The sequence below is a fragment of the Plecotus auritus genome (genome assembly GCF_963455305.1).
Source record: "Plecotus auritus genome assembly, chromosome: 2".
In the NCBI taxonomy this organism is placed as follows: Eukaryota; Metazoa; Chordata; class Mammalia; order Chiroptera; family Vespertilionidae; genus Plecotus; species Plecotus auritus.
In genome coordinates, this window is record NC_137771.1 from 14,217,088 (window position 1) to 14,242,764 (window position 25,677).

Sequence of the window (25,677 nt, forward strand, 5' to 3'; positions counted from 1 at the left end):
CTCATGACTATGGCAAAAATCACAAAGGTAGTACCCTAATGCCTGATGTTTAGGGTACTCTGGGATAGAGTATGTGGGGGTGAGAAATGGGAAGAGCCTGGAAAGGGGATAAGATCATGGAGCACCTGAACACCAAGTAGGGAGTGTGGGTTTTATTCTGTCAACCACGCGGAGATGTTGGCTTGAGAACAGGCAATGAACACACTCAGAGCCTGGCCTGGCAGGGCTTGCTCTGGCCTCTGGGTGCAGAGTGAGGGGGAGATTGGAGGGTGGGACAGCACTGGGGAGACCCTGGGGAGACTCAAGGTGAACAGGTAAATAGCGCCCTGAACCAGGGTCGGAGTGGTCCAACTGAAGGGGAGGAAGAGCTGTCAGGTTGTGTCATAGGATGCTACCTGGCTGGCCTGTTGAGTAGATTTCTTTTCCAGAGGTGACCTTTCAGCCTCCAATCATCCTCTCCAGTGTGATTTACTAAGAAAATCCAAGTCTCTGATGGGGTTTTACTGAGTAAAGGTAACATCAGAAGAAGCCAGCCCACCCCAGTCTCCGACCTCAAGGGGAATTGGACGTGCAATCCGAGCAGATAGAGAAGACGGACTCCTGTCTCCTCGGTCTGTGCTTCCTCACGGCAAACATCTGCTGACGGCTCGACCGCTTGTGGTGATTCATTTTATTCCATACGATGAACATCTGATTTTCTAAGACCTTCAGCTTCATTTCACTGAACATAAGCCGTTCAAGGATCTTGTCCTGGAGGGCAAAGCAGGCGTGCAGTCTCTCGACTTCTCTCGTGCTCATGGCGTTGCATTTGGGTTCGGCTTCGGGGGTCTTTTGTTTCTCTGTCTTTTCCTAAGCTCCCAGCAGCAGGAAAAGCGGAGAGGTTGGTTAATAACAATAGTCCCCCTTCCCGTGCCGGATGATTTATAACTGTCACCTTAATGGATTCTCACAGCCTGCCGAGAATTGGGGCTCAGCATCATCCAGCTTGTGGGAGAGACCCCACACTCCCAGGACCCAGTTATCTTTGGTTCATAGAAGAACATAAAACCTTTAACCCAAATGTATCTGTCTCCAGGGCTGTGCATTCCCCAGGGCGCTGAGAGTTCATCAGGCCCTGCAAAGTCTCTGTGTCTCAGGACATGCTCTTCTCTCTATCGTCCTCATCTGCCCCCTCACCCAGAGTAATACTACTTTAGCTTTTCTTTTTGGATTCAACTACAAACTCCTGGTCTTTCCAACCCTTTAAAAATTAAATCTTTCAGACACACAAAAGAAGTAAATATTACAACAAATACCCGTGTTTCCATACTAGTGTGAGAAATAAAACATCCCAAATGCCATTGTGGCTCCCTCTCCTAGAGTGTCTCCCTCCCTCCCTGAACCTCATCTCATCTGCAATCCTGAATCCAGCTTTTACTTTTCCATGCATTTCTTTATTTCAGTGGCTCTCAACCAGAGGCTACTGTGTCCTCCCAAGGGACCTTTGCAATGTCTGGAGACATTTTTTGAAAAATCCTGCCTTAATGTACTTTGACTAAACATGTGCTTTTGGAGAGAGGGGGTTTGGGAGGAGGGGTAAGAGGTCACCCAAGGGACTTGTATACATGCATATAAGCATAACCAATGGACACAGACAGTAGGGGGGTGAGGGCATGTGCTGGGGGGTGGGAGCAGCTGGGGAGAGGTCAATGGGTGGGGGGGGGAAAGGAGACATATGTAATACTTTTAACAATAAAGAATTAAATTTAAAAAACGTGCATTCTGCCCTAACCGGTTTGGCTCAGTGGATAGAGCATCGGTCTGGGGACTGAAAGGTCCCAGGTTCGATTCTGGTCAAGGGCATGTACCTTGGTTGCAGGCACATCCCCAGTAGGAGGTGTGCAGGAGGCAGCTGATCGATGTTTCTCATCGATGCTTCTAACTATCCCTCTCCCTTCCTCTCTGTAAAAAATCAATAAAATATATTTTAAAAAAATGTGCATTCATAACCAAGATAGGGTATTGTTTGGCATGTTTTTAAACTTTATATAAAATATGTCATAATTCATGTACATCTCTCCTATCTTTATTATTATATTTTAGAGATGTATCTATGTTATACATGTGTCTTTAGTTCATCCATTTTCATGTTTTCCTTTAAAGTGAGTGTTGCTGTTGCAAAGCATGTTGATGTCAAACATGAAGTGGCAGAGTCTAGGGTGGTCCCAATTCATAGCTGAGGCAACTGAAACCTTGTGAAGGATGTGCTGCAGAGCAAAGATTTAGAGGTGTGGGTGCCTCAGTCTTGCCCCATTATCCTGACGCCTTCCCTGTCCCCCAAACCCCAATCTACCTGTAAATATCCCATCACCCTCAACTGAAGCTAAGGCTCTTCTTGCTCACCTGCTGGGGCTCTGTGGGGGTGGATTTGAATTCATGCTTGACCAGCCAGTTGCTAAGCAATAGCAGAAGGAATAGGAACCCAAACAAGGCTGGCTTATAGCTGATCATCCAAGCCACCAATGCTCCTATGGTGCCTGAGGAATCAAGTATCTCATGGAGAGTCCTAAAAAAAGACATTAGATCTCCCAGCATTCTAGCTTTGGTGGCACCCAGGCCCCAAGACCCAGCCTCAGTCCCCCCTCTAGGACAGTTGCCCCCATACCAGGAGTCATGGCTGCCCTCCCTCTGAGTAATGACCAGCCCCCAGCCCCCAGTTGTTGCATAACAATAATATTAAGTACTCCTATGTCTTAAGCAGCCATTATGTGCCAGACTTTGACAGGCAGTTTGCAAGCAACATCTCATAATGTCCTCATAACAGCCAGGTGATGTAGGCCTTAGTGATACTTCATTCAATTAACAGTACTTAAGTGCCTAGCCACTGAGAATAAAATACCCAGAAACACAGCCCCTACCCTCATAGTGAGGGAGACTGCAAATAAAAATTATCCAGAATTTGGAAATAAGGCTAAAAGTTTACTGCAAGTTTGTTCACAGTAATACTAGAATATTATCCAACTGGCCCACCTGTTGGTCACCTGATGCTTTCGGGGAGGATAACTTTGTTTGACTTACTATTTAATATTGATTAGGGTCCCCACTCTGTAAAGTCAGATGTCAACTTTTATTGATTGATTTTTAAAATATGTTTTATTAATTTTAGAGAGAGAGGAAGGGAGAGGGGGGGAGAGAGAGAGAATGTGAGAAACACCCAGATCGGCAGCCTCCTACATGTCCCGCCCTTCCACTAGGGATCAAGCTCAAAACCTGGGCATGTGCCCTGACCCAGAATGGAACCAGAAACCCTTTGGTGCATGGGACAATGCTCAACCAACCAAGCCACACTGTCCAGGGCCAGATGTGAACTTTTAAAAAATGGGTAAGTTGCTCTAGCAATTCCACTTGGAAATATATATCCCAAAGAACTGAAAACAGGGTCTTGAAGAGATATTTGCACACCCATGTCCATAGCAGCATTATTCACTATAGCCAAAAAGTGGAAGCAACAGATAGTCCACCAACAGATAAATGGATAAGCAAAATATTGTATATACAGACATTAGAATATTATTCAGTCTTAAAAATGAAGGAAATTTTGGTACATGCTACAACATGGATGAACTTTGAGGAGATTGTGCTAAATGAAATAAGCCAGTCACAAAAAGACAAAAGCTGTTTGATTCCAGTTATATGAGATATTTAGAGTGGTCCAACTTATAGATACAGAAAGTAGAATGGTGGTTGGCAGGGGCTTGGGGTGGGGAGGGGGAGAGGGGGTTTGGGAGGAGGGGTAAGGGAATTATTGTTTAATGGGTACAGAGTTTTTCAAGATGAAAAGAGTTCTGGAGATTGTACAATCATGTGAATGTACTTAACACTAGTGAACTGTGCATTTAAAGATGCTTAAGATGGTAAGTTTTATGTTATATATATTTTACCACAATTTAAGAAAATTAATTAGTTACAGGCCTACCTCGCTTTATTGTCTTTTGCTTTATTGTGCTTCACAGGTGTTTTGCTTTTTACAAATTGAAGGTAGGACCCTCCACCAGCAAAAAGATTATGACTGGAACCCAAACCACAAGATCTCCGAGGTATGTCTGTATTTCTAGGTAAAAAAAAATAAGCAGAAAATGTGTGTTTTTTGTTTTTTTTGGGGGGAGTGGTAAATGCAAATGAGTTCTGTCTGAGTGAAAAGATAAGCCTCAAAGTTTAGAGTTTAGTTTTATGGCATTGTAAGACCTCAACTGCTTTTTCTTATTTAAAAACTAGAGGCCTGATGCACGAATTTGTGTAGGGCAGGGGTGGGCAAACTTTTTTGACTTGAGGGCCACAATGGGTTCTTAAACTGGACCGGAGGGCCGGAACAAAAGCATGGATGGAGTGTTTGTGTGAACTAATATAAATTCAAAGTAAAGGAGTGGAAGGGAGAGCAAGAGAACCCTCCGCTCTTTTGGCTCCGCGGGTGGGATAGAACAGCTGAACGGGCCGTAGTTTGCCCACGGCTGGTGTAGGGGGTGGTGGGAGAGGCCACAAGAGATTGGCTGTGGGAACACACTGACCACCAGGGGGCAGCTTCTGCGTTGAGCATCTGCCCCCTGGTGGTCAGTGCATGTCATAGCGACTGGTTAACCAGTCATTCCAGTTGTTCCGGTCAACCGGTCATAACAGTCACTTAAGCTTTTATATATATAAATACTTTGCAATCCTTTCCTAGCATTCTGTTTTCCACTGACCAATGACTATATATATCAATTTTTCATATTCTCCTTTGAACCAGCTATATTCTGCTGTTTTCTCAATAAACAAACAAACAAATATTTGACATGTGTTCACTATTTGTAGAAACAGGTGTATGGGGGGAGTGAGTGGACAAAGGGAATGGAGGTGTGAGGGAGCAAGGGCATGAACAAAGCTTTGGATGCAAGAACAATCCCGTTGGACTCAAAACTGGGTTTATTAATAACTGTCCATTTTATTACCACGAAACTTGTTTGCTCTCCAAGATTTCCCCAGTACAATCAAGGACAATTATAAATAAGTGAGATTTCCCATCCCTAGACTCTTTGAAAGCAAGAATTACATAATTAAGCCCTTGTCACCTATATTGGTTGAATCGACGAATAGGTGAATGAATGAATGAATGAATGAATGAATGAATGAATGAAAATGAATGAATTTATAAGTGCATCTAAATCCCTGAATGAAGTGGTCGCCCTCAGAGGTGCAGTCTGGCTCAGAAGCCCTAAGACCAGGACGGTGTCGGACCAACTCCAAAGGCCAAAGAGACGCTCTAGGAAAGCACCGCGCTCTTTGCCATGGTGCCGCTCTAGCCGCGAGGACGCGACTCTATGGCAGCGGGGGGGCGGGGCCGTGGGCGTCTCCGGCTTTTTTGTCCGGACGCGACGGGAGCGCGCTCCGCGCCTGCGTACGCGGCGGCGGTAGGCAGGGCGCGGACTGGGAGAAGCGGAGTAGGCGACGCGGCCCCGGACCCACGTACCCTCGGACCCGTAGGCTGAGCGGCCCCTACGGCTGTCAGCACCCAGGCGGCCCGAGATGTTGTCCGGGAAGAAGGCGGCGGCTGCGGCAGCCGCGGCGGCCGCGGCTGGCTCGGAGGCGGGCGCTGGGGTAGCGGCAGGCTCGGAGAATGGCTCCGAGGTGGCCGCGCCGCCCGCGGGCCCGTCGGGCCCTGTGGAGCCCGGGCCGGGGGTGGCCGGAGAGCGCACTCCCCGCAAGAAGGAGCCTCCGCGGGCCTCGCCCCCCGGGGGCCTCGCCGAGCCGCCAGGGTCCGCCGGGCCTCAAGCCGGGCCTACCGTCGTGCCTGGTTCTGCAACCCCCATGGAAACGGGAATCGCTGAGACTCCGGAGGGACGACGGACCAGCCGGCGCAAGCGGGCGAAGGTGAGGTCCGACCCTCTCCCTCAAACCACACATCCCAGTGCCTAGCTTTCCCGAGGTTGTCCAGCCCCCATCAGCCCTCCGGCCTTTTTGTCCCACGCCCACCCAGCTCTCCCCAGTCAGTCCATCTCCACCTCACCTCCCCAGGAGCTGGATGAGGGAGGGGAAGGTCTCTGCCCGTGTTGAATGCTGTCTTTGTCCTGGGAAACGGGGATTGATGGGAGGGCTAATTCACTCGTTACATTCGTGCACCTTTTCATTTTCCTGAGAGGCAAAAATGGCTCCCTGACGTGGAGTTATGGTTGGCGTTGTTGGAGACACACATCGCTCGTTTGTCCCCAGATGTGCCTGGAAGCCGCTCAGCAATATTTACGGAATTTCAGCTGGGAGCACTGGGGCTGTAGGGTGATGCTAATGAAATGCCGTAGCCAGAGAGACCGAAAAGAAAGGAACATCTTTTACGAGCCCTTGATGTGTGATAGTTTTCCTCTTGTTCTTTTTATTCCCTCCATGATCTTTTGGCGTAGATTTTTTTTTACAGATGAAGCTGATTAAGAGGGCTAATATCAATTAGTCTAGGTTCAAAAGTATGGGAAGGAAAAGATTTGCCATAGACTAGTATATACAGACAATAGCAGCCTCTCGTCTCCGGGTGCCAGAAGCCATGTTCAGAGCGTCATCAATGTTTTATTTTTGCTGAACACCAAGGGGCAGGTATGGCCAGCTTCATTTTAGGAATGAGTAAACTGAGGCACACAGTTTAAGCAACTTGCCCAAAGTCACACAGCTAAGTAAGTGGTGGAACTGGAATGTAAGCCCTACACTTTGGTATGTGGTGATAAGTTATCAGCCTCTGAAACAAAAGACCACATGGAATACCTACAGTGATAGGGCACTGGGGCAGTACTAGAGCACAGACTGTATTTATTTATTTTTAATTTTTATTGAATTTATTGGGATGACATTGGTTAATAACTTATATAGGTTTCAGGTGGACAGTTCCGTAATACATCATCTGTAGATTGTATTGTGTGTTCATCACTCCAAGTGCACAGATTTTAGACTTGGGCCTTTATTGGAGATTTCGTGGTTCAGTTGAAAAAACTAGAAATATATGTACATATAATTTTTAAGTGAATATTTAAAATCATACAATTCATATAATTTGTGCATACAAGTTTTCCATCTGTATATAATTTTTAAGTGGGTATACCAAGTCAGTGTGTATGAGGAACTTCTGTGTGTGTGTCTTACATAACATTATTGTCTCTCAGTTTTGGAGGCTGGAAGTATGATATCAAGGTATCTGGAGGGTTGGTTTTTTTTCTTAGGGCTTGGAGACTCTCTACCTTCTGATAGCTAAATATGAGGAGCCTCCTAAGATGAGCTATCAGATTCCGCTGCCCACTTCAGAGATCTCTCTCCAGGAATACCTTGTGCTAAGTAAAAGGAGGAAAATATTTTCGGGGGGCTTTTACCAAAGCATGGGTTAGAAAAATACAGAGGGCCCAGCTGGTGTGCCTCAGTGGCTGAGTGTCCACCTATGAACCAGGAGGTCACAGTTTCATTCCCAGTCAGGGCGTGTAGGAGGCAACCGATGGATGATTCTTTCTCATTATTTATGTTTCTATCTCTCCTCCCTCTCTGAAATCAATAAAAATATATTTTAATGAAAAATAAAGAGCACAGAGGTTGTTGACTCTCAGCTCTCAGAAATGAAATAGAGGACGGAAGCCTAATAGGGTTTTAATTTTACTATTTCAATGGAAAGTGTGGCCAGAAACCCATGTGATAACATGGGGTTTTTGGTTTGTTTTTTCTTTTAGAATTAGATGTTTTTTAAAATGTGTTTCTTTTGTTTCCAGATCTTAGCTATTGTAAATTGTGCTGCTATGAACAGAGGGGTGCATACATTCTTTCTGATTGGTGCTTTGGGTTTCTTAGGATATATTCCTAGAAGTGGGACCAGTGGTTCAAATGGCAGTTCCATATTTAATTTTTGGGGGAAACTCCATACTGTTTTCCATAATGGTTGCACCAGTCTACATTCCCACCAGCAGTGTTTCAGGGTTCCCTTTTCTCCACGTTCTCACCAGTACTTGTCATTTGTTGATGGCAGCCATTCTGACAGGTGTGAGATGGTACCTCATTGTCATTTTGATTTGCATCTCTCAGATGATCAGTGACTTTGAGCATTTTTTCCTATTTCTCTTGGCCATCTGTATGTCCTCTTTGGAGAAGTGTCTTTTTAGGTCCTTTGCCCATTTTTTAATTAGATTGTTTGTCTTCCTTTTTTAAGTTGTATGTATGAGTCCCTTATATATTTTGGATATTAACCCTTTATCAGATGTATCATTGCCAGATATGTTCTCCCATACAGTGGGCTCTCTTTTAGTTTTGTTGATGGTTTCTTTTGCTGTGCAGAAGCTTTTTATTTTGATGTAATTCCATTTGTTTATTTTCTCCTTAGTTTCCTTTGCCTTAGGAGAGATATCTATAAACATACTGCTATGAGAGATGTCTGAGATTTTGCTGCCTATGGTCCTTACAGGATTTTTATGGTTTCACCTCTTACATTTAAGTTCTTTATCCATTTTGAGTTTATTCTTATGTATGGTGTTAAGTTGGTGGTCTAGTTTCATTTTTTTGCATGTATCTGTCCAATTTTCCCAACACCATTTATTGAAGAGACTCTCTTGACTCCATTCTATGCTCTTGCCTCCTTTGTGAAATATTAATTGAGCATAATGGCTTGAGTCGATTTCTGGGCTCTCTGTTCTGTTCCATTGATCTATATACCTGTTCTTGTGCCAGTACCAGGCTGTTTTGATTACAGTGGCTTTGTAGTATAGTTTGAAATCTGGTATTGTGATTCCTCCAACTTGTTTTTCTTTCTCAAAATTGCTGCAGCTATTCAGGATCTTTTTTGATTCCATATAAATTTTTAGAGTATTTGTTCTAGCTCTGTGAAATATGTCGTTGGTATTTTAATAGGGATTGCATTGAATCTGTAGATTGCCTTGGGTAGTATGGACATTTTAATGATGTTGATTCTATCACTGCATGAACACGGTATATTCTTCCACTTGTTTATATCTTTTTCTATCTCTTTTTTCAACATCCTGTAGTATTCCAAGTACAGGTCTTTTGCCTTCTTGGTTAAGTTTATTCCTAAGTATCTTAATTTTTTTGTTGCAGTGGTAAATGGGATTGTTTGTTTTCATGTATCTCTTTCTAAGAATTCACTATTGGTGAATAAAAAAATCCATCGATTTTTGGGTGTTGATTTTGTGTCCTGCTACATTGCCAAATCCATTTATTAAATCTAGTAGTTTTGCCCTAGATGGTTTTGCTCAGTGGATAGAGCGTCTGCCTGCAGACTGAAGGGTCCCAGGTTCGATTCCAGCCAAGGGCACATGCCCAGGTTGTGGGCTTGATCCCCAGTAGGGGGCGTGCAGGAGGCAGCCAATTGATGATTCTCTCTCATCATTGATGTTTCTATCTCTCTATCCCTCTCCCTTCCTCTCTGAAATCAATAAAGAAATATTTAAAAAACAAAGTATTTTAAAAAAATAAATCTAGTAGTTTTTTGATGGAGTCTTTAGGGTTTCCTATGTATAATATCATCTGCAAATAATGAGAATTTTACTTCCTCCTTTCCAATTTGGATGCCTTTTATTTCTTCTTCTCGTCTGATCACTGTGGCTAGGACTTCCAGTATTATATTGAGTAAGAGTGGTGAAAGTGGACATCCCTGTCTTGTTCCTGTTCTTAGGGGAAATGCTTTTAGTTTTTGCCCATTGGGTATGATGTTGGCTGTAGGTTTGTAATATATGGCCTTTATCATGTTGAGATATACTTTCTCAATTCCCACTTTGCTGAGAGTTTTTATCAAAAATAAAAAATGGGTGTTGGATTTTGTCAAATGCTTTTTCTCCGTCTATTGAAATGGTCATGTGATTTTTGTCTTTTAATTTGTTTATGTGATGTATCACGTTTATTGATTTGCGAATATTGTACCAGCCCTGCATCCCTGGAATAAATCCCACTTGGCCATGATGTATGATCTGTTTAATATATTGCTGGATGCGATTTGCTAATATTTTGTTGAGGATTTTAGCATCTATGTTCATCAGGGATATTGGCCTGTATTCTCTTTCTTTGTAGTATCTTTATCTGAATTTGGAATTAGGATAATGCTGGCCTCATAAAAAGAGTTTGGAAGTGTTCCTTCCTCTTGGATTTTCTGAAATTGTTTGAGGAGTATAGGTGTTAGTTCTTTGAATGTTTGGTAAACTCCACTGTGAAACCGTCTGGACCTGGGCTTTTATTTGCTGGCAGTTTTTTGATTACTTCTTCTATTTCATCAGTTGTTATTGGCTATTCAGGTTTTCTGATTCCTCCTGATTCAGTTTTGGGAGATTGTATTTTTCTAGATTTTTGTCTATTTCATCCACATTGTCTAGCTTGATCGCATATAGTTGTTCATAATATTTTCTTACAATTGTATTTCTGTGGTGTCAGTGGTTACTTCTCAACTTTCGTTTCTGATTTTATTTATGTGGGTCCTCTCTCTTTGTTTCTTGAGAGTCTGGCTAACAGTTTATCAATTTTGTTTATCCTTTGAAAGAACCAGCTCTTGATTTCATTTTTTTTTTAATCTCTATGTTATTCTGCTCTAATCTTTATTATTTCCTTCTACTTACTATGGGCTTTTCTTGTTGTTCTCTTTCTAGATACTATTTAAGTTGTAGGCTTAAATAGTTTATTGCTGATTTTTCTAGTTTTTTGAGATATGCCTGTAGTGCTATGAACTTCCCTCTCAGGACTGCTTTTGCTGTGTCCCAGAGATTTGGGGTTGTTGTGTGTTCATTTTCATTTGTTTCCAGGAAATTTTTTATTTCTTTCTTGATCTTGTTGGTAATCCATGCATTGTTTAATAGCATGCTACTCAGCCTCCATGTGTTTGAATGTTTTGGGATATTTTTACTGTAGTTGATTTCTAATTTCATTCCACTGTGATCTGAGAAGATGCTTGGTATAATTTCAATCTTCTTGAACTTATAGCAACTTGTTTTGTGTCCTAACATGTCTATCTTTGTGAATGATCCATGTGCACTTGAGAAGAATGTATATTCTGCTGTGTTGGGGTGAAATGTTCTATAAATGTCAATTAAATCCATCTGATCTAGTGTGTCCTTTAGAGTCACTGTTTCCTTGTTAAGTTTTTGTCTGGAAGATCTATCCAGTGAAGTCATCATGGTGTAAAACTCCCCTACTATGACTGTATTATTGTCGATCTCTCCATTAAAGTCCTCTAGAAGTTTGTTTATATATTTAGGTGCTCCTATATTGGGTGCATATATGTTTACCAGGGTTATATCCTCTTGTTGGATCAATCCCTTTAGTATTATGTAGTGACCTTTGTTGTATCTTGTGATAGCCTTCATTTTAAAGTCTGTTTTGTTGTATATGAGAATTGCTTCTTTTTCTTTTCCATTTGCATGGAAAAGTTTTTCCCATCCCTTCGCATTCATCCTGTGTGTGTCTTTTGTTCTGAGATGGGTCTCTTGTAGATAGCATATAGTTGGGTCATGGTTTTGTATCCATTCAGTTACCCTATGCCTTTTGATTGGAGCATTTAATCCATTTTACATTTAGGGTTATTGTTGATAGGTACTTATTTATTGCCATTTTAATTCTGTATGCCTAGGTTTCTCTCTCTGTTTCTTCTCATTACAGCAGTCCCTTTAGCATTTCTTGTAATGCTGGTTTGGTGGTAATAAACTCTTTTAGTTTTTTTTTTTTTTTTATCTGGAAAGCTCTTTATTTCACCATTGATTTTGAATGATAGCCTTGGTGGATATAGTACTCTTGGTTTCAGATCTTTGCTTTCTATTACCTTGGGTACTTCATGCCATTCCCTTCTGGCCTATAGAGTTTCTGATGAGAAATCAGGTGTCAGCCTTATGGGATGGGAGCTTCTTTGTAGGTAGTAGTTTTCTTTTGCTGCCTTTAAGATTCTCTCTTTGTCTTTAATTTTTGGCATTTTAATTCTGATGTATCTGGGCGTGGGCCTGTTTGGGTTCTTCTTGCTTAGGGTTCTCTGTGCCTCCTGAACTTGTGTGACTTTTTCCTTTACCAGGTTAGGAAAGTTTTCTGCCATTATTTCTTCAAAAACTTTCTCTTTTCCTTTCTGCCTCTTCTGGCACACCTGCTATTCTAACATTGTTACGTTTCACATTGTCCCACAGCTCCCTGAAGCTGTCCTCCTGTTTTTTAATTGGGTTTTGTTTTGTTGTTTTTTCTCTGAGTGATTTTTTTCAACCTTGTCTTCTAATTCACTGACTTGATCCTCGGCTTCCCCTAACTGCTGTGTTGTATTCCTTCCAGTGTCTTCTTTATTTATGTTATGTCATTCTTTATCTCCGACTGTTCTTTTTTCTTAGTTACTGTGTCTTTTTTCATGCTGTTGAGTATCTTTACCATCATTACTCTAAACTCTGTTTCAGATAAATCCTCTGCTTCATTTATCTCTTCTTTGGGGAATTCTCTTGTTCTTTCATTTGGGGGTTGTTTCTTTGTCTTCTCATTTTGGCTGTCTATTTGGGTTTGTGACTATGTATTAGTGTTAGAAATAAGGTGAGCCCCCTAAATCAGGGGTCCTGGTAGAACACAAAGCATACTCAGGAGCCAGACAGCAAGGCAAATATCTTGACTTCTGCAAAAGGCTACGTACCAACACAGAGTCTGGCAGCACGTATACTGAGCAGGTGGTCTGCTTGGGCTTTTATTTCTGACGTACGTGATTCGTCCCTCACTCATGATTGGAAGAGCTTAGGGTCCCAGTCTTGCGCCATTGGCTAATTTAAAGGAAGGGGTGACCTTTGCTGTTTCAAAATGGTGCCCCCAAGGGGAGCTGCAAGTCATTAGAGTAAAAAATGACAGCTAAGTCATGCAGACCAAAATGGCGGTTGCCTAAACTCACTTTTTTGACAGAAAAGATTACTTGTTTATTCTCATGTTAGGTAGGTCCTCTATGACTCTCAATTTCTAGTGCAGGACAGTGTCAAATGCTGTTTCTGGCTAATTAGATCAGGCAAAGACTCAAAGCCTCTAGTGTAGTGGTCGCCAACCAGTAGTCCACAGGCCACTGGTGGTCTGTGAGGTCTGAAAGGTTGGCGACTGCTGGTTTAAGGAAACCTTTGGAGCAGTAATTACCTACTGGTTGTCCGGGATGTCCAAAAGGTTGGTGACATCTGCTCTAGAGACCACCTCTGTCTATAGACTGATTTGATTCCGACTTGAATTGCCCTCAGGCAATCATCCTGAGGTGTGGCGAAGGTTTTTTTCCAACAGGGTGGGGCAGTTGCTTCTGCCTGGAGGCTAATTGTTATTTTTAGTCTCATTTTATTTATTTATTTATTTTATTGTCTAAAGTTTTACATACGTCTCCTTTTCCCCCAATTGAAACCCCCCCTATTTTTAGTCTCTTAAGTGGCCTCAGGGCAAGGTGTTTTCCAATAGGGTCAGTCTACTGCCTTCCCCCCAGGCAAGGCAAATGTCTGTGTGGGAAAGATGTCCTCTGCAGTCTCTCTGGGGTCTCCACTTTTGGTCTTTGGGTATCAGGGTTGTTTCCTGCGAGTCTTCTATTGATTATTCAGGAAGTTCTTCTGTATTTTAGTTGTGATTCCAGTTTGTTCCTGGGAGCATGTCCATGCAACATCCATTTACTCTGCCGCCATTTTTAATCCTTTAAAGTATTATTCTTATGCCATTACCACACTGTCCTGATTATAGTAGCTTTCCAATAAGTTTTGAAATCAGAAGGGTGAGTTCTTCAACTTTGTTCTTTTTAAAGATTTTGTCCTTTGTACTTCCATATGAATTTTAGGATCAGTTTATCAATATTTGCAAATAAGATAGCTGAGATTTTGATTGTGGTTGCATTGAATCTGTAGATCAGTTTGGTGCATGCTATAAGATTTCTTTGTAATTTACCTGTGTTTATTTTAATTCTCGTTACCCTCTCTTTCCATTGTGATTTGCTTTGAAACTCTGAAAAGAAAAATGGGTTATGTATTTATTTGGGGGAGCAACTAGGAAGTAAGAAACTAGGAAACATCTATTCCTAGCCAGTCTTGGGAGACAAAGGACACAGATCTCAAGGGGTGGAGTATCCATAGGAATAAAAAGCAGACTGAGTCCAGTGTAGACAGGCATTTGCTTCAGAAATTTTGAGGTGTATTCAAGGGATATATCTGTATTTTTTGGCTTGGGAGTTTTTTTTAGTTTTGAGAACCCCAAAATTAGGTTCAGGATATTGGAAGCAGTCCATTCAGTCAGGGGGTCCCTGAAGCTAGTTTCATTAGTATAAAAATAAATTCATCTCTGAGTGTGTATGCATTAACATTATGGCAACATATTTAAGGTTTAAAAATGGTAGATTGGGTTGGGATTTTAGGAACACCAAGCATCTTCAGGAATGGGGCCTTAAAAGGACAGAATTTAGAAAAGTATTCTGGAAAAGGATGGGCTTAAATTTTCTTTTAATTTGATTTTGGACAGAAAGAGAAACATCAGTTTTGTTGTTACACTTGTTTATGCATTCATTGATTGCTTCTTGAATGTTCCCTGACCTAAGTTTGATCCTGCAATCTTGACCTAATTGGGACGACGCACTAACCAGATGAGCTACCCCACCAGAGCCGAGTTAAATTTTCTTTTAAGACTCATTTATGCCAGGAAAATAAACCCTGCCTTGTAAGGTTATTGGGTTTAGATATAATGTAAACAAAATGCTTATTACTGTGCCCGGTAATAAAGTTCTACTGGTGGGGAAAAGGAAGTGAAAAATGCTTAGGATATAATACAAAGGAATTTGAGAAGCAAAAGGGAGCCCAGAGTGGATAACTGAACGTTGAGAACAATGGGCAAATGAATTTAATTGGAAATGAGGTTTTCCTAGGAGCAAGATAAATTGGAGGAATCAGTAATGTTCAGGTTGCAGAGTTGTGTCTAGACCAGCCGTGGGCAAACTACGTATCCGGCCCTTTCGGCTGTTCTATCCAGCCCACGGAGCTGAAAGAGCGGAGGGTTCTCTTGCTCTCCCCTTCGCTCCTTTACTTTGAATTTATATTAGTTCACACAAACACTCCATCCATGCTTTTGTTCCGGCCCTCCGGTCCAGTTTAAGAACCCATTGTGGCCCTCGAGTCAAAAAGTTAGCCCACCCCTGGTCTAGACTGTAGAGAGCCAAACACTAGATCTGTGCTGTCTAGTATGGTAGCCACTAGTCACATTTAACTATTGAACACTTACCATGCGACTAATATGACTGAGAAAACGGAATTTTTAATTTAAACTTAAGTAGCCACATGGTAAGTGCTCAGTAGCCACATGTGGCTAGTTCTACCATATCGAAAGCACAGATGCAGAACATTGTCATTATCATAGAAAATTCCATTGACAACACTGCATTAGACTGGCAAGTGCAGATCATAGTGCTGTGAGAATTCAGAGCAGGGGAAGATGTGTTTGTAAGTTTGGAATAGTGAGGGAATAATATGCAGAGGTGGTGGACCTTGATTTTAGGCATTGGGTTAATGGAAAAGTTGGGAGTTGCTTTTAGGGAGATAAGGGAGCATTAAGCACTTGTGGACTAGTGTGTTAGCAAATGATTAGAGGTAAGTTTGACTATATCTAGTAGTTAGAGCTAGAGAGTTTATATGTTGGTTTAAAAGGTTGGCATTCATCTGTTAAACTATCTGAATATATCACGGATTTGGAAAATTAATCTGGCAGTTATACCCTAGTGGAATGAAAAGGAAGAAAGATTAAAATAAATAAGCAAATAAAAAAAATAAAAAAACTGGAGGTTTAAGGTGATTGGGAAATGAATGAATCATTGTATCCAGGGTGTGGAAGAGACTAGAGATGTAAATTTGGAACTTGTTCATGACACATATCCTCATATTGGGACATCTTTTTGTCCTTGGTTTAAGTACATGGTTGTATAATCTCTGAAGTCTTTGGGGATTTTACTTAAAGATGAGAGATTTCCAGGCCTTTGTGTTCAAACTATCTATTCCTTTTCTCAGAAAATAATTTTTATTTTTAGAGTGTATATGATTCTTCCAGGTGGGTTTTTTTTTTTTTTTTTTTTTTGGTGTGTTTTTTTAAAATGTATTTTATTGATTTTTTACAGAGAGGAAGGGAGAGAGAGTCAGAAACATCAATGAGAGAGAAACATTGATCAGCTGCCTCCTGCACACCTCCTACTGGGGATGTGCCCACAACCAAGGTACATGCCCTTGACCTGAATTGAACCTGGGACCTTTCAGTTCACAGGCCGACACTCTATCCACTGAGCCAAACGGTTTAGGGCTTTCAGGTGGTTTTTAAACTTTCTATTAAGTAGAGAAACACTTTTTTTTAACAAAATAAATTTTTATGCAAAATCCCAAAATAAAATACTACTTGCCTGTTGTTGTTTTTTGTGTTTTTTTTTTGTTTTGTTTTTTATTGTCTAAAGTTTTACATATGTCTCCTTTTTCCCCAATTGACCTCTCCCTCCCCAGCCATTCCCACCCCGGGCAAGCCCCCACCGCCCCAGTGTCTGTGTCCATTGGTTATGCTAATATGCATGCATACAAGTCCTTTAGTTGCTCTCTAACCCCCCCTCTCCTATCATTTGTCTCTAGATCGATCTATTCTTGTTCATCAAATTATGTTGATCATTATATCCCACATATGAGTGAGATCATATGATATTTATCTTTCTCCAACTGGCTTATTTCGTTTAGCATAATACTCTCCAGTTCCATCCATGCTGTTGCAAATGGTAAAAGTTCCTTCTTTTTTATAGCGGCATAGTATTCCATTGTGTAGATGTACCACAGTTTTTTAATCCACTCATCTACTGATGGGCACTTAGGCTGTTTCCAAATCTTAGCTATTGTAAATTGTGCTGCTATGAACATAGGGGTGCATATGTCCTTTCTGATTGGTGTTTCTGGTTTCTTGGGATATAGTCCTAGAAGTGGGATTACTGGGTGAAATGGGAGTTCCATTTTTAACTTTTTGAGGAAACTCCATGCTGTTCTCCACAGTGGCTGCACCAGTCTGCATTCCCACCAGCAGTGCACAAGGGTTCCTTTTTTTCCGCATCCTCACCAACACTTGTCATTTGTTGATTTGTTGATGAAAGCCATTCTGACAGGTGTGAGATGGTATCTCATTGTTGTTTTGATTTGCATCTCTTGGATGATTAGTGACTTTGAGCATGTTTTCATATGTCTCTGGGCCTTCTCTATGTCCTCTTTTGAAAAGTGTCTATTTAGGTCCTTTGACCATTTTTTGATTGGATCGTTTATCTTCCTTTTGTTAAGTTGTATGAGTTCCTGGTAAATTTTGGAGATTAAACCCTTATCGGAGATAACATTGGCAAATATGTTCTCCCATGCAGTGGGCTTTCTTCTTGTTTTGTTGATGGTTTCTTTTGCTGTGCAGAAGCTTTTTATTTTGATGTAGTCCCATTTGTTTATTTTCTCCTTAGTTGCCTTAGGAGCTGTATCAGTAAAGATATTGCTACGACATATGTCTGATATTTTGCTGCCTATTGATTCTTCTAAGATTTTTATGGTTTCCCATCTTACGTTTAAGTCCTTTATCCACTTTGAGTTTATTTTTGTGTATGGTGTAAGTTGGTGGTCTAGTTTCATTTCTTTGCATGTATCTATCCAATTTTCCCAACACCATTTATTGAAGAGACTATCGTGACTCCATTGTATGCTCTTGCCTCCTTTGTGAAATATTAATTGAGCATAATGGCTTGGGTCGACTTCTGGGTTCTCTGTTCTGTTCCATTGATCTATGTCTGTTCTTCTGACAGTCCAGGCAGTTTTGAGAACAGTGGCTTTGTAATATCGCTTAATATCTGGTATTGTGATCCCTGCTTTGCCATCTTAAGACAGTTGAAAAGAAATGGGCCCTAGCTGGTTTGGCTCAATGGATAGAGCGTCGGCCTGCAGACCAAAGGGTCCTGGGTTTGATTCCGGTCAAGGGCATATACCTTGGTTGCAGGCTTCCGGTCAGGGCTCATACAGGAGGCAATCTATCAATGTGTTTCTCTCACATTGATGTTCCTCTCTGTCTTTCCCTCTCTTCCTCATATCGATGTTCCTCTCTGTCTTTCCCTCTCTTCCACTCTCCCAAAAAATCAATGGGAAAACAACCTCAGGTGAGGATTAACAACAACAAAAAAGGAAGGAATGAAGAGAAACAAAAGCAAGAGAGGGAGAGAGAGGGAGAGAGAGAAAGGGAGGGAGGGGAGGGAAGGGAGGGAGGGAGGGAGGGAGGGAGGGAAGGAGGGAGGGAGGGAGGGAGGGAAGGAGGAAGGAAGGAAAAAGAAAAGAGATGGAAGAAGAAATTTCATTCTTAGGTGGTTTCTAAAGGGTTATTGTTTGGATAACACATGAGTGTATATTTGTTTTAAAAATTAGTAAGTGAGCCCTAGCTGGGTGGCTCAGTTGGTTGGAGTATCATCCCATGCACCAAAGTTCTCAGGTTTGATTCCCCATCAGGGCAATACCTAGGTTGCCGGTTCAATCCCCAGTCGGGGCAGGTATGGGAGACAACCCATCGATGTTTCTCTCTCACATTGATGTTTCTGTCTCTCTCTCTCCCCCTTCCTCTCTCTAAAATAAATAAAAACATATCCTTGGTGAGGATTAAAAATTTTTAATAAAATCCCGAAGAATCCAAGTTTCTGTGGAACACAATGTTGTGTTGTTGTTTTTAAGTTCAGTAAACCCTCAATTTTGCAGTCCTTGATTTAATGGACTTCGGATTGAATGGACACAATTTCCAGTCTGTATGTCATATGTGAAAATTAACACCCTGTTAACTTAAAAGTGTTTAACCAAGATTTTGCCGAAACCGGTTTGGCTCAGTGGATAGAGCATCAGCCTGCAGACTGAAAGGTCCCAGGTTCGATTCCGGTCAAGGGCACGTACCTTGGTTGTGTACCTTGGTTGCGGGCATATCCCCAGTAGGAGGTGTGCAGGAGGCAGCTGATCGATGTTTCTGTCTCATTGATGTTTCTAACTCTCTATCCCTCTCCCTTCCTCTCTGTAAAATATCAATAAAATATATATATTAAAAAAAAGATTTGCTTATAATGAACAGATTATTTTTGTTATTAATTCACTTATTCTTAACAAATTTTAGCAAATAGGCCATATGTTGTGGTAAAAACCATAGTAATGTCGTCGTATCTACAACTATAGTCTACATATTTAAATCCAAGAGTCACGCTGTTAACCATGTTCTGAGAATGACTAGCAGGTGATCACACCGCGTCACTAGTATGTGGTAATTGGTCTGTTGTCTCCCGGTAGGATTTTCTGCAGCAGTTTTTTTGTTTTTAATTTTTTTATAGATTTTATTGATTTTTTACAGAGAGGAAGAGAGAAGGATAGAGAGTTAGAAACATCGATGAGAGAGAAACGTCGATCAGCTGCCTCCTGCACACCCCCTACTGGGGATGTGCCTGCAACGAATCGAACCTGGGACCCTTGAGTCCACAGGCCGACGCTCTATCCACTGAGCCAAACCGGTCAGGGCTCTGCAGCAGTTTTGATGCCTGCAGGGAGATGTTCCCAGGTGCACTAAGCGTGCCCCAGCTGTGTGTGTGCATTTGCTTACTCTCTGTGACTGGTGCATTTACTAGACCTATTCAGTATAAATTTAAAATTACAGTCATACATATAGAAAACTTTTCTGTGAAATTAAACTTTGCATGCATACTTAATTTTAATTACACAAACATGTCTACATAATTATAAACAGGTAAACTAATTTGTCAACTTTTTTAACATACGCATTTGGAAAACCTACTTATATAATGGACTTTCAGCTGTAACAGACACCCCCTCACCCAAATTAGTCTGTTAAATCAAGGTTTTATGTATAGATATCTTTGCTCCTACCTCTAGGTATTTTTCTAATCTTTTTTTCCTGAAAACCAAGAACTCTCTAAACTAGCCTTTTCCAAATGTATTCTTTGTTAATAGTTACTACTTCATCAGAACAGTAGATTAAACAATGTTAAAAAGATAGTTTTTACTGCAAAATTTCTCAGTACTTTTTTTCATAATTGATTTCAGAGAGGAAGGAAGAGGGAGAGAGAGAGAGAAATATCAATGATGAGAGAGAATCATTGATTGGCTGTGTCCCGCACACCCCCCTCTGGGGACCGAGCCTGCAACTTGGGCATGTGCCCTTGATGGGAATCGAACCCGGGACCCTTCAGTCCACAGGCCTAAGCTCTATCCACTGAGCCAAACTGGCTAGGGCTCTCAGTACTTTTAATCTGCTTTATGACTCTTGGGCCTGTAAAGATTGTAATGTTTCCCAAACTTAGCTTCCTCTTTCCTTGAAAGGGCATAGTTTAGCTGAACTGCTGTAGTAGAAAGAATTTGATATTATTCCGTGTTTGTCTCAGAATTTGCACATTACCCAGTTCCATAGTAGGTACTTGTTAAGTGATTATTGTTTGAATGGATAGGATTGATGGGCAGGGGATTAAAGTGCTGAATCTTTGGGGTAGGAAGCGCTAAAAGGATAAAAGAAACTACACAATATTAGTATATATTACATTTTCTGACCTGTCTCACTCTGAAACGATTTTCCCTACTTGTTGCTTTCTTTACCTATTGTCCTGAGGTATCTATTTCTACCGTTTATCTTAGTTAATAGGATAAAGTTTACATGGCTGGAGGTTTTATTGTAAAGTCTCTCTATGAGATGGCTACCTGATTAGGATCTTTTATTTGCATCTAGAGTTTCTGTTTGTTTGGTCTCTGGAGATTCTCATTCATAATCATTTTCTCCACTGTGCCATATACTCAGTGGTCAGTATTTGATGGATACTTGTGTTAAATAAGATTCTTAGAGCATGGGTCAGAACTATCCAGTTTATCCTTAATTTTTGTTTCCATTTTCTGATCCAATCCCTGTTTTCAGTAAAACTCTTAACCTCCTCTAGCTACTCACATGATAAACACACACACACACACACACACACTTTTTTTTTTTAAATTTGAGAGTTCTAGAGAGCCTTGAGTCATTGATCCACATGTCAGTGCTGTGATGTAAAAGATATATATTGGGCTAAATGTGAATTGACACAAGATTATTTCATGAGAGATTTTGTTTTTAATTAGCTACCTATTATGAGCTAGCTTGTTCCGTTTTATTTGTTTATTTCCCTTAAAATTTAAAGTTAAAAAAGCAATTCACATTCACTGATGATTCCAAATTGAGTTCCTAACTTTAGATGTTCACTGTATTTAGCTTTCCCTGGTATAATCTCCATATAGGTAGAGTACAGAGAGATGGATGAAAGCTTGGCCAACCTCTCAGAAGATGAGTATTATTCAGAAGAAGAGAGAAATGCCAAAGCAGAGAAGGAAAAGAAGCTTCCCCCACCACCCCCTCAAGCTCCACCTGAGGAAGAAAATGAAAGTGAGCCTGAAGAGCCATCTGGTGAGTTGTAGTAACCAACCAATTTTGTTTTATCTTAGAAATAAGAATAAATGGATTTGTTCCTATTGTGTAACGTTATTTATGTCTTTAGCTTTGGTTTATATTCTAGACATTGGCCATGTGTGTCTTATGCATGCACATATGCATGCATACAGAGTGGTACTGATATTCTTCTTGTGGATGCCTGTAATATATATATATATGGAAAGTAAAGAAGGGGGTGGAAGAGTAGTGGCAGTCAGTATAAAGCATTTGGAAAGCTGGAGAAAATAAACAATTAGAGGAAACACACAGAAAGCCAAATCCAAAGAGCCAAACCTCTCAGTGATAACTCTGATTCAGATTTTAGAGATAGAAGGTTCAGAAATTATTCTGGTTAAATTATGCATTTACCAAATGGATGGATTACTTTCATGGTGTGGATTAGTTTTGAGAAGGGTTTTTTCCTGGTGAAAAATTAAAAAATATATCCTGATGTAAAAAAGAACTACTAAGTATAGTACTTGTTAATTATTGAGTCCTCCAGTGGAAGGAATGGTATAAGAAAAGGCTATGAAGAGATTTTAAGCCTACACAATCTTATGACATGGAAAGATTATTAGAGTCAGAGCTTCAACTATCTTTAAAGAATTCTCACTGATAAATCCTTAGTCTTGAGTCCAACTGAGGACACCCAGACCAATCAGCAATACCTATCTATTTTGGAGAGACCAAACGGAAGTGAAAACTTAATTAATTTTTCATATCTTCTATCCTTAATGGCATTTCAACTCTTCTTGACTTTAAATTTTTACTATGTTCTCTTCAAAATACTTTTGATATTTCCAATAGCTCCAGGCCCATTCACCTCACCGATTCTTTTAAAAACAAAAACAAGTCTGGCGGTGGTGGTTCAGTGATTGGGCACATGCTCAGGTTGCCCTATGATCCCCAGTAGGGGTGTGCAGGAGGCAGCCGATTGATTCTCTCTCACTTTGGTGTTTCTATCCCTCCCTTTCCCTTCCCCTCTCTCTAAAATCAATAAAAAACATTAAAACAACATGCTTGTTTCAGATCCCATATGCTGTATGTTTGCATGATTTCGTAGGTACCTAGATTAAAGCATATTTCATTTGAGAAGTTTTATTATTTTTTTAGCCTTTAAAACTTTTGTTTTAATATTTCCCTCTGTGATGTATATAAATCACCATACTTGTAATTTAATAAAATGTAACAAAAGAATATACAGGGTGTGTCCCCCCCCAAATGTATATACACTTTAACAGCTGATAGCTCAATTTTGAAAATGAAATGTATTTTAATAAAACACTGCCTTTATAATTATTCAAAGTGTGTGTATACATTTTTGGGGGGACACCCTATAGTCTGAGAGCATTTAGAAAAAGATAATTAGATTCTGTGTTCATTTCATCTCAGGAATCAGATTTTCTTAGAATGGTTTTCCTAAACTTTCTTAGAAGGACTTCTTGGATAGCTTCTTATTGGATTGTATATATTATCTTTGGGATTAATGTTCCTGAGGCAAATGTAGTCACCTCTGTACCTCAACACCTCTCTTTTTGTTCCCCTCCTCTTTCTAAAAGACTTATATATAGCTTTCTTCCCTTCTTCTGTCCTTACTCTTCTCCTGACTGTTTACTTCTTTCTCCTGTATTCTTTGCTTTCTTGCCTTCTTTTTTTTCTGCCTTTGCTGGAGACTTGCTAATGAGATACGTGGGGACAATCCTTTTGATATGTCATAGCTCAAGAGGTTGTTCAAGGGCTCTTAAGTATTATTCAGCAGACATCTAATATGCTGATTCACCCTCTTTTTTGTGGTTGTCAGTGTCTCCAGTAAATAACTGATTTACATTGCTACCAAGTTGATACTTTGTCTTCTGAAAAATTTAAACCAAGTCTCATTTTGGTGTTTTCTTTTTCATAAAAGCAGCTATTTGTTTATTTGTTGTTGGTTGGTTATCTTTTTTCATAAATATCAGGCATCCCACAAAAAGTAAATATCTTAACATAGGATTTAGGATTTGGGAAACTGTCTTTTATGCTATTATGTTCTAGTTCACTTTAATTCAGTGGTTTAGTCTAATTATCTTAATATTTGGGGGAAAAGTTAAAGTTTGTTTATTAAGTTGAGGAGATGTGCTCAGAGATGTGTTAATAACAGCCAGAACTTGCCAATATATTGTATGTGGTTATGAAAATTTATAGTTTTTTTTCTTTAAAATAACTTAAAAAATTCCAGGGTGAGTGAGGGAAGTACTTTAGCCAGAAAAGTGGTAATGCAGTTTACTAGCTTATATAATTTAGAAATAGATTGGGCCCTGATGGTGAATCATAAAAAATTACCAGGTGAGTTCAAATATTTAGAAACTGTCCCGAGTTTCCAAATCTTTTGTCTTGACAGAACCAGTTATTCCACTTCAGTTTTTATTCAGAAATTGAATGGGAGCATTGCCATATGATTATCTTAAAATCTTAAGAAGTGGATCTGATTCTTTATCAGAACTTTTCTTCATCTCATTTTAGGTAATAACTAGAAATTAAATTATTCTCTTAAGCTATGTAAGTAAGGTTTCAATACATTTCATTCTTACCAACTTTTTTAATTTGTTTAGAAAATTTAGCTTTGCTTTTTCCACAGTGTTAATCTTTAGAAGAATAAAATATTTTGTTGATTATGAATGCTCAAGGTATACTGAAGTCAGTGGGTCAGACTTCATTAAACTATTGATTAACTCTTCAAATTGATTTTGTTAGATATGATTATTAGAGGTGGTTAGCTGATCAGGGACAGCTCTGTATTATATATAATCTGTTTTATTCAATGACTGTGGGAAGAATCACTTTATCTCCTGTTTATATTCTTGTTTATATTCTTACAAGGGTCCTTGTAAGAATATAAACAAAGGAAAGTACCTGTTCTCTCTGTTTTGCATGATAATTTTGGAAAGAGATATAGGCTAGTAAACAAATTATAAAAATAATTTGTAAGAGATTGGTACGACTGAAATTTGTGTGGTTTTAATTTTGGGACCCAGTTCATGTAATAGTCATACTGTAGGTTGAAAGTGTGTTTTTTTAAATCAGATAAAACATAACCTGAATTAGTAAAAATAATAAATTGCAGAAAATATGTAAAATGTATGTGAATGAGTAAAAGAATTTATCTTAAAATTCAGTGAAATTTGATTATAAACACTGATATCATGAAATTATCCACATGACAAAAGATCCAATGACCAAAATTATTTATTGTAAGGTGTCCTCATCTCCCCTGTGAGTCAGTCATACTGATTACGTACAGTTAATACAAGTGCTGGGTTTGGCAGCTTGGATAGTTATATGGTCAGGGTTCAGGTGAATAATTATTTTGTCATGCTATTACTATGGCTTATCCCAGGCTTTTCTCTCACCTTGCCTACAAGTGCAGTCAGAGAGCAGGACTAGCTTTCAAGTTCAGCAACAATTAACTCAGATAACCTCCAAAGGAACAATAGAATTCTGTTCACCTCATACCCAGTAGGAGACCCTCTTATAGATTTACCAGAAGTTGCTGGGAAATTTATTCCTGTTAGAATTGTTGTTGATGCCATTTTGGCCTACCAGTGTCAAGTGCCTGGAATCATTTGTGTTCTCTTTATAAGAGGTATGATACATACATTTACAGAACAGACCTAGGATTAATTTTTTTGTCTTTTTTTGGGAGGAGGGGCATGTAGCATCTTTTCAGTGTTCTGATTTGAAACTATGCTTACTGGAGGACTGAGAAAAAAGTGTCACAGGCTGATAAGGTAATCTAGATCAGTTTAACTAAATTTTTTAATTTGAGATAACTATAAATTATATATATATACACACATACATATATACATATATACATATATATATATATATATATATCAACACATAGTCCCCACTCTCAGGTAATTTATAGCTTAGTATGAGGCTCAAATGTACACATAGTGTGAAATAGAAGGCAAAATACTCTAAAACATTACATTTCACTGTAAAAATTTGGAGGCATAAAGGGTGGGAGGGAAAGTATCGGAGTTGATAGTATGGAGAGGAACATTAAAAAAAAAAAAAAGATAGAGACATTTTCTGCACAAAATAAGACTCCCCCAAACTATTTCACACACATCTATACTAATACTCTATACTAATAAAAGGGTAATATGCCAATTAGACCGGACATCTTCCGGACAAAGCCACAGTGGTGGGGGCTGAGGCAGAGGCGGTTAGGGGCGATCA

General features: G+C 39.9%; 2 protein-coding genes across 4 annotated transcripts in view; one reads left to right on the forward strand and one right to left on the reverse strand.

Annotated features, from left to right (window-relative positions):
* Positions 1 to 552: 552 nt before the first annotated feature.
* TEX46 (testis expressed 46) lies at positions 553 to 2,574 on the reverse strand (the record flags this gene model as incomplete). The annotated part of the gene is made up of 2 exons (XM_080657099.1): positions 553 to 750; positions 2,383 to 2,574. 2 exons carry the CDS (start codon positions 2,572 to 2,574, stop codon positions 553 to 555), a joined length of 390 nt encoding a protein of 129 aa, XP_080513225.1.
* A 2,806-nt stretch (positions 2,575 to 5,380) lies between these two features.
* The window catches only part of KDM1A (lysine demethylase 1A), a 68,034-nt gene continuing 47,737 nt past the window's right edge, over positions 5,381 to 25,677 (forward strand). For 2 of the 3 annotated variants that reach the window (XM_080655678.1, XM_080655679.1), the window contains exons 1-2: positions 5,381 to 5,883; positions 21,264 to 21,429. In XM_080655678.1, coding sequence (XP_080511804.1) covers positions 5,539 to 5,883; positions 21,264 to 21,429 — 511 coding nt within the window. In that variant the 5' untranslated portion in view covers positions 5,381 to 5,538. The remainder of the gene's footprint in view (positions 5,884 to 21,263; positions 21,430 to 25,677) is intronic. The other variant, XM_080655680.1, reaches the window with a different exon arrangement.